We start from the raw sequence: 14,425 nt of genomic DNA, 5'->3' as shown, positions 1-14,425 counted from the left end.
TGCTCCAGTTTTTCACTAAGTCTGTAACCTGATTATGTTTTTGCCATGTTCACATGCTTGCAATTGTATTTTCTGATCCCTTTTGGCTCAAGGTCACTAAGGGACTTTTGTTAAGCTATTTGAGTAGCTCCATGCCATGCTTTACATTGCCATGTTAAGGCCCTGTAGCTTATAGTTTTCATGCTCCAAAGTGTGCTACCTGATTTGAAATTCCAGACAAGTGTTAATTTCACTAAGTCTGAGATCTATTTACCAATTGCATTTTTGCCATGCTTGTTTGAACCTGTTAATGGATGAATTGGCCGTAGCTCAGTGTTCATCTTTTGTTAAGAATAATGAATGGATCCCTGCCATGTATTTTTTTGCCATGATTGAGTGCCGTAGCATGCTCATCTTGTTGCATTTAGATGGCTACTTGCTGTAAATCGCAGACCAGTGCCATATTTGAATTGCTTGCCATTTCCAAACCGTAACTCCGATTCCGGTGATCTTTATATCGTTTTCAAGCGAAATCATCCCACCTTTCCAGTGGCACACTTGGATTTCCAAGTTGAGGCCAGGTTCAATCATTCCTTGTCAAATCATGCATATGCATCGCATACCGCATCCCGCATATCATACCATGTTCATGTGTTGGTTGTTTACTATGTTGTGTGCTTCTTTTCGGTGTTTGCTTCTTCGGGTTGGATCCGGTAACATCGTGTTGTGAGGACCCGTTCGACTTCATCCGTTTGTCTTCTTCATGGACTCGTTCTTCTTCCTTGCGGGATTTCAGGCAAGATGACCATACCCTCGAAATCACTTCTATCTTTGCTTGCTAGTTGCTCGCTCTTTTGCTATGCCTATGCCGCGATACCTACCACTTGCTTATCATGCCACCTATATTGTGAACCAAGCCTCTAACCCACCTTGTCCTAGCAAACCATTGTTTGGCTATGTTACCGCTTTGCTCAGCCCCTCTTATAGCGTTGTTAGTTGCAGGTGAAGATTGAAGTTTGTTCCTTGTTGGAACATGGAGATGTTGTTCCTTATTGGAACATGTTTACTTGTTGGGATATCACAATATACCTTATTTAATTAATGCATCTATATACTTGGTAAAGGGTGGAAGGCTCGGCCTTATGCCTGGTGTTTTGTTCCACTCTTGCCGCCCTAGTTTCCGCCATATCGGTGTTATGTTCCCGGATTTTGCGTTCCTTACACGGTTGGCTTATAATGGGAACCCCTTGACAGTTCATTTTGAATAAAACTCCTCCAGGAAGGCCCAACCTTGGTTTTACCATTCGCCACCTAGCCTCTTTTTCCCTTGGGTTAGGCTAGCCCAAGGGTCATCTTTATTTTAACCCCCCCCCCCCCGGGCCAGTGCTTGTCTAAGTGTTGGTCCGAAATGGGCAGCCTACGGGGCCACCTCGGGGAAACTTGAGGGCTGGTTTTACTCGTAGCTTGACCTATCCGGTGTTGCCTTGAGAACGAGATATGTGCAGCTCCCATCAGGATGTCGGCACATCGGGCGGCTTTGCTGGACTTGTTTTACCATTGTCGAGGATGTCTTGTAGAACCGGGATACCGAGTCTGATCGGAATGTCTCGGGAGGAGGTCTATTCCTTCGTTGACCGTGGGAGCTTGTCATGGGCTAAGTTGGTACACCCCTGCAGGGATTTGAACTTTCGAAAGTCGTGCCCGCGGTTATGGGCAGATGGGAATTTGTTAATGTCCTGTTGTAGAAAACCTAAAGTTGACCTTAATTAAAATACATCAACCGTGTGTGTAACCGTGATGGTCTCTTCTCGGTGAAGTCCGGGAAGTGAACACGGTGTTGGAGTTATGCTTGACGTAGGTTGTTTTAGGATCACTTCTTGATCATACTTTCTCGAACGTGCTTTGCCTTCTCTTCTCGCTCTCATTTGCGTATGTTAGCCACCATATATGCTAGTCGCTTGCTGCAGCTCCACCTCATACCTTTACCTTACCCATAAGCTTAAATAGTCTTGATCGTGAGGGTGTGAGATTGCTGAGTCCCCGTGACTCACAGATACTTCCAAAACCAGCTTGCAGGTGCCGATGAGTCCGAGCAGGTGACGCAACCAAGCTCAGGAGGAGCTCGATGAAGATCTTGTCCTTTGTGTTGTTCTGTTCCAGTTAATCAATAGTGGAGTCCAGTTGGGGTCGATCAGGGACCTTTGTCGCACTTGGGGTTCTTCTTTTCTTTTGGTTCCGTAGTCGGACCTTGATTGTATTTGGATGATGTAATGCTTTATTCATGTAATTGTGTGAAGTGGCGATTGTAAGCCAATTATGTATATCTTTCCCTTATGCATTACATGGGTTGTGTGAAGATTACCTCACTTGCGACATTGCTTTCAATGCGGTTATGCCTCTAAGTCGTGCTTCGACACGTGGGAGATATAGCCACATCGAGGGCGTTACATCAGGGTGTGATACCTTAGGGCTTTTAGCCATGAAGCATCTTCCAATTCTTTCATTTGGTGAGTCAAATATGTTGTAGGAGTTGGATGACACAAGTGCAAGATGGGCAACACCTTCATATTGAGTATAGTTGGAGTCAGAGTGATAGCTTCTCTCGGAGTAGTTGTAGGAGTCGGAACTGGATACCCATTCACCAACGTGAGCTTGATGTCTTTATCTTATGTAGCTCTTTGATGACTTGTTCTTCCTTTCAGAATCCTTGCTTCTACGAGAGGGTCTTCATTCATAACGACCATCTCTACTCCTTCTCTCTTTTTGAGGTGAGTCATCTCTTTTCTTGTAGGGAGCCGTACACTCATTTGAGCAGTGTGTGGGTCTTCCACAATTGTAGCAATTATGATCACAACTAGAAGATCTTTTGTCATTGTAGGACCTTGACTTGGAGCTTCTCTCTTTGCTTCTATTCTTGTAAAACTTGTTGAAGTTCTTCAACATTAAGCTTAATTCTTCATTGGAGACTTGCTTTTCGCTTGATGTTGTAGGAGTATCACTTGAAGCTTTATAAGCACTGCTTGACTTGTTGTGGAGATGTTTATCCTTGAGTGATATCTCATGAGCAACAATTCTATCAATGATTTCCGTGGGCTTGAGATCTTTGTAATTGGGCATCATTTGGATCAAAGTGCACATGGTGTCGTATTTCCATCCAAGGCTCTTAGGATCTTCTTGATGATGAATTTGTTGATCATCTCTTCACTTCCTAAGCTGGCAATCTCATTTGTGATGAGAGCAAACCTAAGGGAATGCATTGTGGAGTAGTTATTAGATGATGGATTGCTAGAGTGACAGAAGTTTAAACCCTAGTTTATGCGCTACTTCGTAAGGGACCGATTTGGATCCAAAATTTTAATGCTGTGGTTAGATTTTATCTTAATACTTTTCTCGTAGTTGCGGATGCTCGCGAGGGAGTTAACCATAAGTAGGAGATTTGTTCAAGTAAGAACATCACCTAAACACCGGTCCATCCACATATCAAATTATCAAAGTAGCGAACACGAATCAAACCAACATGATGAAAATGATATGCTGAAATTCCCGTGTATCCTCAAGAACGCTTTGCTTATCGTAAGAGACCGTTTTGGCCTGTCCTTTGCCACAAAAGGATTGGGCTACCTTGCTGCACTTTATTTACCGTTATCGTTATTTGCTCGTTACAAATTATCTTGCTATCAAACTACTTGTTACCGACTATTTCAGTGCTTGCAAAAAATACCTTGCTGAAAACCACTTGTCATTTCCTTCTGCTCCTCGTTGGGTTCGACAATCTTACTTATCGAAAGGACTACGATTGATCCCCTATACTTGTGGGTCATCAACTAGCTCACCCAAGGTCTCCAACGACGACCCTGTGATGGAAACAGGCTCCAACGACACCGCACTAGAGCCCGCGCATGTGCACGCCAACTTCACCATAAAGCAGGCGTAGGCGCACAACAATGCCGCCATGGCGGAGGTGCAGCCCCGCGCCGGCGCATGAGGAACAACGGTACAATCTGTTCCTCCTGGAGCAGCACCGGCTAGCGGAGGGCCAAATCGACGGCGAGCGCGCGAGCGAGGAAGCCGTGGCAGCTATGGTCGCGGCGAACCCCAATTTCATCGTGGAGCAACGTGCGATCTATGAGGCTGTGCGCACTCAAGCCACCGTTCGCGAGGAAGCGGTCGCTGCGCAGGCACAACTCTAGGTGATCGCAGAGGGGTACAACGCCTATCGTGCCTCTTACGCGCCGCCGACAAACTATTCGATGGCCCGATGGACGACAAAAGCGCGGGCGCCACCATATTCATCATGGACCTCACGTCCATCGAAGACGGACAGGTTGTGGACTCCCTCCGAGGATGAGTAGGGCACGGGAGACGGCACGGCCTTGTGTCCCATGTGGGTCGGTCCATTTATCGTGTTCTACTCTTTCTCGCCGAAGACCGCACCTTCACTTCACGATGCTTATCGTCGATGCTCTTGAAGACGACGGATGGAGGCAGTTCCAGATGAAGGAGACGGTGGATGAAGGAGGCGGTCCAGATGGGGGATACGGTGGATGAAGGAGGCGCTCATGGAGACGAAGATGAAGGACACGGCAGCGGTAGTTTTTTTTTCTAAATATTCGGAATGTAACAAAAATTCATCATGTTTGCACGAATTTCGTTCATTCATGTAAATTATATTAACTTAAATAAAATTATGTCATGTTTAAACAAATTTTATTTTATTTGTTTATATTATTGCCTAAATGTATAGGCAACGTTAATTCTCAGTCCGTGGAGACGAATGTAGGGGAAATTTGCGGTTCGTCCTTACCCGCGCCGGTTGCCCCGCGTCCGTCCGCAGGAAAAACCAAAAGGCACCAAGCAAAGCAAGCAGCGCCGCGCAGCAAGATTCCTCGCCTCCTCGAGGTCGGGCCTTTCTCTGCTCGCCGTCACCGTCTGGTACCAGCGGGGGCGGGCGGGCCGACTGACGGGCGAGGGAGATGGGCGATGATGCCCGCGGCGGCGGCGGTGGCGGGGCGACCGCCGAGCCGCTGCTGAAGAGGGCGCGGTACCGCCCCAACTGCCCCGGGTGCAGGGTGGACAGGAGGAAGGAGGAGAGGGAGGGGCTCCCCGTCACGGAGCTCTGCTGCATGTGGCTCGTCACCATCTGCTCCTGTGCGTGATCGCCGCCCCTTCCCGTTCCTTCACGTCCCTTGTTTTTCTTTACCTCGGCTGATTCCTGTTTTTTCTAACAACTACTACTGCTAGATATCTATCATGCTCTTATAATAGTTACTACTCCCTCGGTCCCAAAATGTAAGATCAGTTTTTTTGTTTTTTTGAGGGGATGCAAGATCATTTTTGACATATGGGACGGAGGGAGTACAAGGGAACCCCGTTATTTTCTGTCCCCTTTCGCTTGCTGCAAACGTTTTAATCAGTTGGAGCATGTTGTTTAATTCTTGCGTTCACCGTGGCTCATTTGTCCAGCCAGCGTGTGGACCGTAGTTCTCAACTTCTGATATCCAACGTGTTAGTTGTTGCTCTCGTCGTTCTCCCTCTATTTAGCTCTTTTTTGGCTGAAGCACGCGGGCAGGTTTGGCCTGAAGAATGCAGGTTTGGCTCTGTTCACTTCCACTTGCTCTTGAGTTCCGATCAAACTTGCCTTCGTCGGTCCGTGCTTACCAACCTCCTGTTAGTCCTGCCCTCTGCATCCGCGGCATGCAACCATAATATCAACGAGGCCAAAGTCGAACAACAATGGTAGAACCATTGACTGAACCTCGAAAAAAAACCATTGACTGAAAAAACACCAACGATGGATTCACCTCCTTCTGCGGCAACGCCTTCGAGAAGGGAGAATGAGCTCACGCTGATGTCACCACGTCCAGCCTGAGTTGGCTAGAAGAATGATTTCCATCCTGGATACTGGGCCCAACCAATCAAAGCCAGAACAACGGCACGGAGACAACACTTTCAACCAGGTAAGGACGCAATTCCGTCGTTGTTGGGTCTGATCAACAAAGGCCAGATCATAGAGTTTCATCCCAGTATATGAATCATTGTTTCATTCACCATCTCGATGACGGATCGCCCGAGAGTTACGCCATCTAGTACTTTGCACAAACTTCATGGTATCCACTAGAGTTAGCCGTAAAAGCATGCCACCACCGAAACTCCTAGTGCCGATGCACGAACACAGGTCCAAATTAAAGACCAGGCTCGATTGGTAGTCCTTCGCTTCATGGGATGATCTTCACTCATAGCTTATTGAATTCATGCTCTAGTCAGTTCATCCAAAAGTCTGATTTGATGGAGAAGGATGGGCAATATATTTCAACACCCCCCTCACGTCTAGGCTCCTTCAGGCCTTAGATGTGGGAACGGTGTAAGTCATCACTATTTTAAAAAGTCCAAACTGATGGAGAAGGACATGCAATATAATTGAACACAGGAGTCAAAAAAATAAATTGAACAACCACCCTCACGTCGGCTCCTCCAGAGCTTAGGCGTGGGATCGATGTAGGCCGCAACTATTTTTATTTAACAGCGCGTTGGTCGGGTCTTGAACTTGAGACCTCTTCGCTCCGATATCATATTGAATTCATGCTCCCGGTTCATCCAAAAGTCCGAACTGATCAAATTCAACATAGTAGAACAGAGGTGGCGAGGCCATGAACTGCACATGATCCACCGATCCAGATGAAGTCGTTGGTACGCCATCGACGTGCATGCAGATGAGAGCACCTATACCATGCTGCCGCATCGTCACCACCTGACCATGCATGACCGAGAGAGTCACCAAGCCCATGATGACATCACTACCATGGATACATGGATACAACCACAACTGTGACTACTTTCTCCACATTTGGTCAAGAAATGATGGTCAAGCAAAGGGACATGATTAGGTATTGTACAAGAAGTTCTCTCACGTCACTTTTGGCCTGAGAGATGCTAGAGATCAAGCCCCCCATGTCCTCGACTCAGATTCTGACTGCTGAGACAGACACAATTGAGAATTTTCTCACTCGAACTCCCAATTGGGCGATCTTGTTATTTTTCGAAAGCTTATCTAGTGACTTTCCAGCAGTAGGATCCACTCCTCCAAATTCATTCCGAGTGCAAGAAATCGCCGAAACAGCCCGAGTTTGTCACAGAAGTTGAGTCATAAGGTGCTCCTGCCACCTCCACTTGAGTCATGGGCCCTGTACGACATAGGGTTGAGTTTTCCCTGCCTTGGGATGTGCGTCCACCCCCTTAGCCACCGAAGAACCAAGTAAACAAATGGGCCTTGTACGACAATGGCTAACTTTTGACTAAACAAAACCTAAAGAGAAGGCAACGAGGTTGATCTACTAATTTTTTTACTTGAGACTTGGGTGGAATCTTTTGTTACTCTCATACCCATTTAAAGATATTACTGATTTAAGATGTTATTGATTATGTCTTAAGCAAAACATCCCTTCATTATTGATCAGGAATTGATATTCTCATATTTGCATTTTGCAGCGTTGCCTATACAGTACGTGTTTCCCTTCTTGTATTTTATGGTGAGCAACAGGATTCACAATCTTTTTAAAACGTGCAATATGACTGCACATTTCTTCAATCATAACAGGAGAAGATTTATAAGTAGGATCAACAATTTCCATGTTCTATATATATTTTGAACCATGATAATGAGACAAGCTTTGCATCAGATTATGACATTTTCGGTTCAAAATAAAAATAAGATTATAACATGTGGTGGAAATAAAGCTTTGCTCTTCTCACAGTTTTGTTGTTTTCTTTTCTTTCACTACCCAACAACATGAGTATTGGTAATGCCAACTATTTTTTGTAAATCTACTATCGATTGTCAACACTGCATATTCGTTTGCAGATAAGAGACCTGAACATTGCTAAAGAAGAAGAAGATATTGGATTTTATGCTGGTTTTGTTGGTACGTTTTCTTCAAAATGTAGTTTCTCTTTTGTATCAATCTTCTGAAACACTTTAACTGAACTGTGTAAGGATATTGTTATATGAGGGGTATGCTTCAGCTTTATCTATCATGGTAAACTTATAATATCTGTTCTACAAATGAAGGTGCTTCATATATGCTTGGGAGAGCACTCACCTCTGTAATATGGGGAGTTGTGGCTGATAAGTATGGGAGGAAACCAGTTCTTCTAATTACCCTTTTTTCAGTGTAAGGATATACTTTAACAAGCTGCACTCTCAGATATGAGTCTTTCTTTGGTGTATTTTGACAGACGCACCAAAATTTAAGCAGTTCTTCTCATCTATTTCAGAATTATCTTCAATACACTCTTTGGACTCAGCTCTAGTTACTGGATGGCATTAACCACAAGAGGTCTGCTTGGGCTGTTGTCTGGTATGCTTGGACCAATGAAGGTACTTACATTTGCATGGGAGTGCTTTTCTCTCAGGTACTAGAACCGTCCATCGTGTTTTTGTAGCTTTGTGTTAGAATTCAACAGGCACATAAAAAAAAGTAGATCAACTCGAGATGCTGAATTTTTATGTGGAAAACCCTTGCGGAAACAGCAGATGCGCGGCAGTGCTCACCTATACCGAGAGAGTGTTACAACCACCAGACTAACAATGAGTCGTCAACACACACATCCCGTGCGGCTTACAACAGGTGTACGTAGGTGGCGGCCATGCAGCTCAAGTCAAAGCGGAAATCCAATCCGCTATGAAGAACCCATAACAATAATCTTAAACTTTCCTCAAAAAAAAACAATAATCTTAAACTCGTTCAGCAATTAAATATCCATCATGTGACGAAAGTCTCTTGGACATAACATCAATTAAGCATGAGCAGAGCTCAAACTTAGTAATAGGAACTGGCTTGTCATCATATCAGCATGATTTTTTTTGAACGGTCACCTGGGTGGAGAGCTTATCTTGAGTGCTTATCATGAGAGCATATCAGCATGATTATCATGAGTGCTTATCTTGCATACCTTCACATTACCTGCTGGCCTCTGTTCCGGTAGACTCTGGCCTCTTTACTTTCAATTTGAATTCATATATCAACACTTTCTTGACCAACTGCTAAGATAACACCGGTTCCTACTCTTATTTCAGTAGACTTAATTTTGTGGTGATCTTCCACAAGAGAACGAAGTTTCCCAGATTCAGTTGTTCGTGATGCACACTGTGTTTAGCTTGTTAGCTTGTTCTGGATGAAGTTTGTTTTGTATTAGTAATCGAGGTCTTCGTAACTGGGATGGTTACACACCAGATAAATTTCAGCCAACCAGCTAGTGTTCGCATGGTGCGCTATGTTTGCATTATCCAAAATAGTATAACTGCCCACTATGACGCCAATAAAACAAAACGAATTCACAAGCTAGAAGTCATGAGTGAGACGGTGATGATTATTAGGGTAAAAAGGTAAAATATATGACTGGATTACATTGTGTTCGACTCATTTGTGTCTTCAGGCTTATGCTTCAGAAGTATGTCGGAAAGAACACAGTCACCTGGCATTATCACTCGTAAGATGATCAAGTTGTTATTTCGAATTCTTCTTTTACTCACAGTCCCAACTTTATTGGACCATGATACAAACTCACATATTGCTATGTGCTGGGTAATCCATCAGATGTCCTCCTCACGTGGCATAGGTCTTATTGTTGGACCAGCCATTGGTGGTTATCTTGCACAGGTAATACGGTCCATTTAATATTTGCAGAATACTTACTTATGTATTATATTATCATCTAAGTATGTTTGATCTATGATGTTCCATTACTTCTGATCATGAGATTTTTGAACTTACAATACAGTCCATTTAATATTTGCAGAATACTTATGTACGTATTATATTATCATCTAAGTATGTTTGATCTATGATGTTCCATTACTTCTGATCATGAGGTTTTTGAACTCACATGCAAATTTAAAAATTATATACCTTATCAAGTATTTCCTGATTGTCCCTTCTCTAACTATCCTCATATAATTCGTTTACCTGCTATGTACAGAGTTGGGTTCACTCTGGTATCCATCAGTGGTTCACCCATGATAACCAACATATGGCAAAGTATTCCCCATTTATATAAATTCTGCTAAAGGTTGATTATATTTGTCATTGTATTGCTACGCTATGTGCAAGCATGCACTAAAAGTAGTTATTTTGATTGATTCAAATTTCTTATGTCAACATACAATCATGATTAAAAATGGTTAGAAGCCTTGTAAGCTAATTTTGCTTGTGAACTCCAGCCTGCAGATAAATATCCAGGCATATTCTCTGTCAACTCCATATTTGGAAGGCAAGCATTTACTTGTGAATCCTTCTTATATATTTTGTTTCTTTGCTTTATGCGTCCTTCTGATATCGCTTTCTTCTCAGATGCTAATTCAGTTTAAACATGCATTGTTTTAGGTTTCCGTACTTTCTCCCTTGTCTTTGTATATCACTCCTTGCCATTGCCGCTGTAATTGCTTGCTTCTGGCTTCCGGTGAGTTTGTTGTTCCTAGATGCATACAACTAATGGTTCATTTGTATTGAAGCAAACATCATGTTGGGATAAAAATAAACATTTTTCTCAATTAATATTTACTGGAGCTGCATGCTCCCTGTAGGTTCTAAATGATACTAGTTTTTCTTTTTTGAGGAATCATACTGGATTTTAATGGTGGCTGTAATCTTGTGTTCCGACGAACACTTGTTTGTCATGACGGAGAGTAAATCTTCCATTGTAGAAAACGTGCTGATAAACTGTGATATTATACTACGGTAGTGATAGCACATCTGTTCTATGTAGCAATATGTATTGTGCATCGTGATCTGAAACACAGCTAGAGCAACTAGTCAGTTTTGTAGGATCCGAAAGTAGATCATTGATGCTTCTACAAGTTTCTGAAGATGCAAACCAATACCAACAGTTTGATAACATTAGTGAAAGGAAATCTTTTTTGACACCGAAATCATTATATAGCCTCTACATGGAGCCCCACATAACACGTAGCACATGAACTCACCTGTACTTAACATGTCTGCAATGTTGCAGGAAACTTTGCATAAACACACTGAAGACACAATGTTAAATAGTTCGACTGAAGCTGTTGAAGAACCTTGTTCTGATTTAAATGCTGAACAAAGTGGTAGTGGCTGTCTCAGTTTATTCACAAACTGGCCATTGATGTCCACTATCACTGTATACTGCATTTTCTCTCTCCAGGACATGGCTTATGCAGAGGTAGCATGTGCTGTTTTATTGCTGAGATATATTTCCGTTGTTTTTTAGCATCTCATAGTTTTACTTACATTGCCATTATTATTATTGGATTTCATTCTGGAAGACGTAAATTGCAGGTATTTTCGCTTTGGGCTGTCAGTGACAGAAAATATGGTGGACTAAGCTTTTCTTCTCAAGATGTGGGTAGGGTCCTTTCAATCTCAGGTAGTATTCATTGACATTTTTATTTTTTAACATCGTGAGTCCCTTTTTTGACGGAACCTCGTCAGAGGGCGGGGAGCTCCCGCATTGCATTAAGGAGAGAGTTGGTCCAGTTAATAAGGGGAACCGGACCCAAAAACCATACATGGCACGGTTAATTAAGGGAAACCGGCGACCCTGAGATAGGGATCCAAGAAAAGCTTGTGATACGACTATTCATACATCAATGAGGCACATTTGATATATCTAAACTTGCCTATAAATAAAACACATGTTGTGTCTGTGGCACAGATATGCAGCTTTATCTAGATTGACATGAGTGAAATATATGCTCAATTTGAAGAAGTTATGCTAGAGCAATAATTTATATGCAAATATGTGATGAAGGGAACTCACTAGTAACTCAGCATGTCATTTCTCAGGTGTTGTGCTCTGCTGTGTTTCACGTGCAAAGTTTGGTGTACTGACTGTACTTTTTGTCAGGTCTCTTACTCCTAATATATCAAATTTTGATCTATCCATTGGTTGCAAACTCTATAGACCCCATCACATTAGTCCGTGCAATTGCGGTAAGACTATTTATTGCTTGTTCGATCAGCTTAGTTATATTTTAATGGTTAAACTTATTAGATATTCTGATGTGCAGCTATTGACAATACCACTTCTTTCGAGCTATCCATTCATGCCTGCATTATCAGGGTCCATTCTTCAGTTGGCACTAAATTGTGCGTCTTTTCTGAAGAACTCTTTCTCAGTGAGTGCAACGATCTTAAATTTCTGTGTGAAACAAATCTTTAAGTTTGAGCATTCTACTAAGTATATTTCAAGTCTTGTCTATCTGTCTTAGTGTTGGCTAAGCATAACTGCAAGTATTGCTTCCCGAGACTCTTTCTTTGTTAGTAGAGAATAGCAGCAATACAAATACCAACAGGCTGCTAGTTACCAACAAGCTGCCTTACATATTTCAACTCAAGGGAGCCACTATTAATTGCTACAAAAGTTTACTCGTGCTCTCAAAACCATTTCAGGTAACTACCATGACTGTGTTCAACATTTTAATGAATGATGCTGTGGTAAGTTCACGAGATTCCTAACAATGGGTCAAATGAATAGCTATCTTCCATCCATTCCTACGAAAACTGGTAATATCATTTTGTTTTCTAACCGTGAGATACACATTACAGAGTCAGGACCTAAGAGCCTCAGCCAATGGCCTTTCTGTAACACTAATGTCCATCTTTAAAACTATCGCTCCAGCTGTTGCAGGAGTTATGTAAGTATCCATGCTCCAGCTCATTACATACTTATTGCGACCACATAAGCGAAATATAGCACTTGACAGTAATATCCAGATTAGTTCCAGAGTTGGCTTTTGAGCTGCTCTGCATTCATCCAATATTTTCTATTGCAAACAGCACCTATCTCAGTTCCGCAAATAGTTGTATTTTTTCTTGCGAGTCAGTTTGTTGACAATGAAAAATTGAACAGAAGATAGTTTTTTTGGTTATTTTCCACTCTCAAGTTCTTCCTTCTCGGCAACATTGTCAATAGCATAGCTCATCATCGTATGTTTGTATACACCTCGGTGTCACATTTGTATGCAGTCGACTGTTTTTTCCCTGTATTTTCAGGACAAAAAATGCTCTCCACCTTATCATGTAAATTGCATTTTTCCTTGTAGATTCTCATGGGCTCAGAGGCGTCAAACAGCTCCATTTCTTCCAGGTATTTTATACTTGACTTTGTTTTAACTGCATGTACAAAATTTTCTATCACCCTGTCATATGCAAATCTTTAAATCCTCTAAATCGAAGGATTAAAATACAGAAGTAAATGTTTAACATTTCTGTTTAAAGGGAAACTGTAGTTTGGTAGTGTCGAATCAATGGTAGTATGGTACATAGTGAAAGGTATAATGGTTGTGAGCGCAATCTCTTCATTTGCTCGACTCTAGACATTTAGGTTTGGTTAAGTTATGATTTTCTGGTAAGATTAATCTTGCGTTTGACATGGATACCTGCTGTGAATTATCCTTTGCAGGCGACCACTTGGTGTTCTTTATGCTGAATGTGTTCACGGTTATCGGTCTTATGCTCACCTTCAGACCGTTCTATGCTAGAAATGGCACGTCGAATCATTAATGTAGTGACACCATACATTAGGACCTGGACAAGGACCAAGATCTAACAGTTTGGCTCTTCGCTATTTTAGCGACACGATCTTCCATATTACGGGTTCTTTCTTGAAGTGCCTGCACTTCATTAGTTACCAACAATTTTCGTGGTCAGTTGACCAAGTAGGTTATCATGAGACTTTGAGATATTGGTATAGGTTTTGCTCTACTTGGTTTGAGCAGTCATAAAAGCGTCGAGGGTTTCTTCAACTGAAGGTCTATTACCTGTGCTTGTCCTATAATTATTTGATGCTCCTTGGTTGGTTGGTTATGGTGGTTTAGGATAATTATTTGAAGCATAATTTTGGTTCCTCAAATTGGGGTTGTAATTATTATGAGCTATGAGGATAACATTTACCTCTTCTTTACCTTTGATCATGCCAATCAGTTCATCGATTTTTTGGCGGTTAGTGCTTCATCCTTCTCTTCAGAGATGGAGTTCACCTTCTTCGTGGTAGACCTTTCAAAGGGAAAGAAGAGGTAAGTGTTAACCTCATAGCTCATAATGGCATGGTTTTCTTGCATCTCATGGAGCAACCTTTTTGTTTCCGTAATTGGTCTTCCCATGATGGTTTCTCCTGCAGCAGTGTCTAGCATACTTCTGGACAGGGGGATACGAACATTATAAAATAAATGAAGAATCGATCATTCTTCCATCCCATGATTCGGACAATTCTTATTGCCTCTTTCATCCTATCCCAAGCAAGCACTAGTGGCTCGTGATATTCCTGCTTAAAACCTATAATGTTAAGAGTGCAATTGCATAATCTTAGCATGTGGGAAAACTTTGTCATAAACATGCTGCAACACAAGTTTCATGAGGTAATGGTTCCTTTAGGCAAGGCTAGAAGTCATTTCTTAGTGTTTACTCTTAAA

General features: G+C 42.3%; 1 protein-coding gene across 2 annotated transcripts; it reads left to right on the top strand.

Moving 5' to 3' along the window:
• Positions 1 to 4,806: 4,806 nt before the first annotated feature.
• On the top strand, positions 4,807 to 13,933 carry LOC125543659 (putative peptide/nitrate transporter At3g43790). Of its 2 annotated transcripts, XM_048707083.2 has the most exons (17): positions 4,807 to 5,127; positions 7,465 to 7,505; positions 7,838 to 7,898; positions 8,045 to 8,147; positions 8,251 to 8,353; positions 9,412 to 9,465; positions 9,573 to 9,635; positions 10,196 to 10,245; positions 10,359 to 10,434; positions 10,987 to 11,175; positions 11,292 to 11,379; positions 11,860 to 11,945; positions 12,023 to 12,130; positions 12,405 to 12,449; positions 12,561 to 12,649; positions 13,058 to 13,101; positions 13,417 to 13,933. In XM_048707083.2, exons 1-17 carry the CDS (start codon positions 4,953 to 4,955, stop codon positions 13,515 to 13,517), a joined length of 1,476 nt encoding a protein of 491 aa, XP_048563040.1. In that variant the 5' UTR covers positions 4,807 to 4,952; the 3' UTR covers positions 13,518 to 13,933. The 2 variants fall into 2 exon arrangements, with proteins under 2 accessions (XP_048563040.1, XP_048563041.1); XM_048707084.2 differs by lacking the exon at positions 7,465 to 7,505 and having other exon boundaries at positions 4,993 to 5,127.
• Positions 13,934 to 14,425: the final 492 nt, after the last annotated feature.

Source organism: Triticum urartu, chromosome 3A (assembly GCF_056163025.1).
Source record: "Triticum urartu cultivar PI428250 chromosome 3A, HENAU_Tu73, whole genome shotgun sequence".
Taxonomy (NCBI): domain Eukaryota; kingdom Viridiplantae; phylum Streptophyta; class Magnoliopsida; order Poales; family Poaceae; genus Triticum; species Triticum urartu.
The sequence above is the reverse complement of the archived record's forward strand: the minus strand, read 5'-3'. Positions and strand labels throughout refer to the sequence as shown.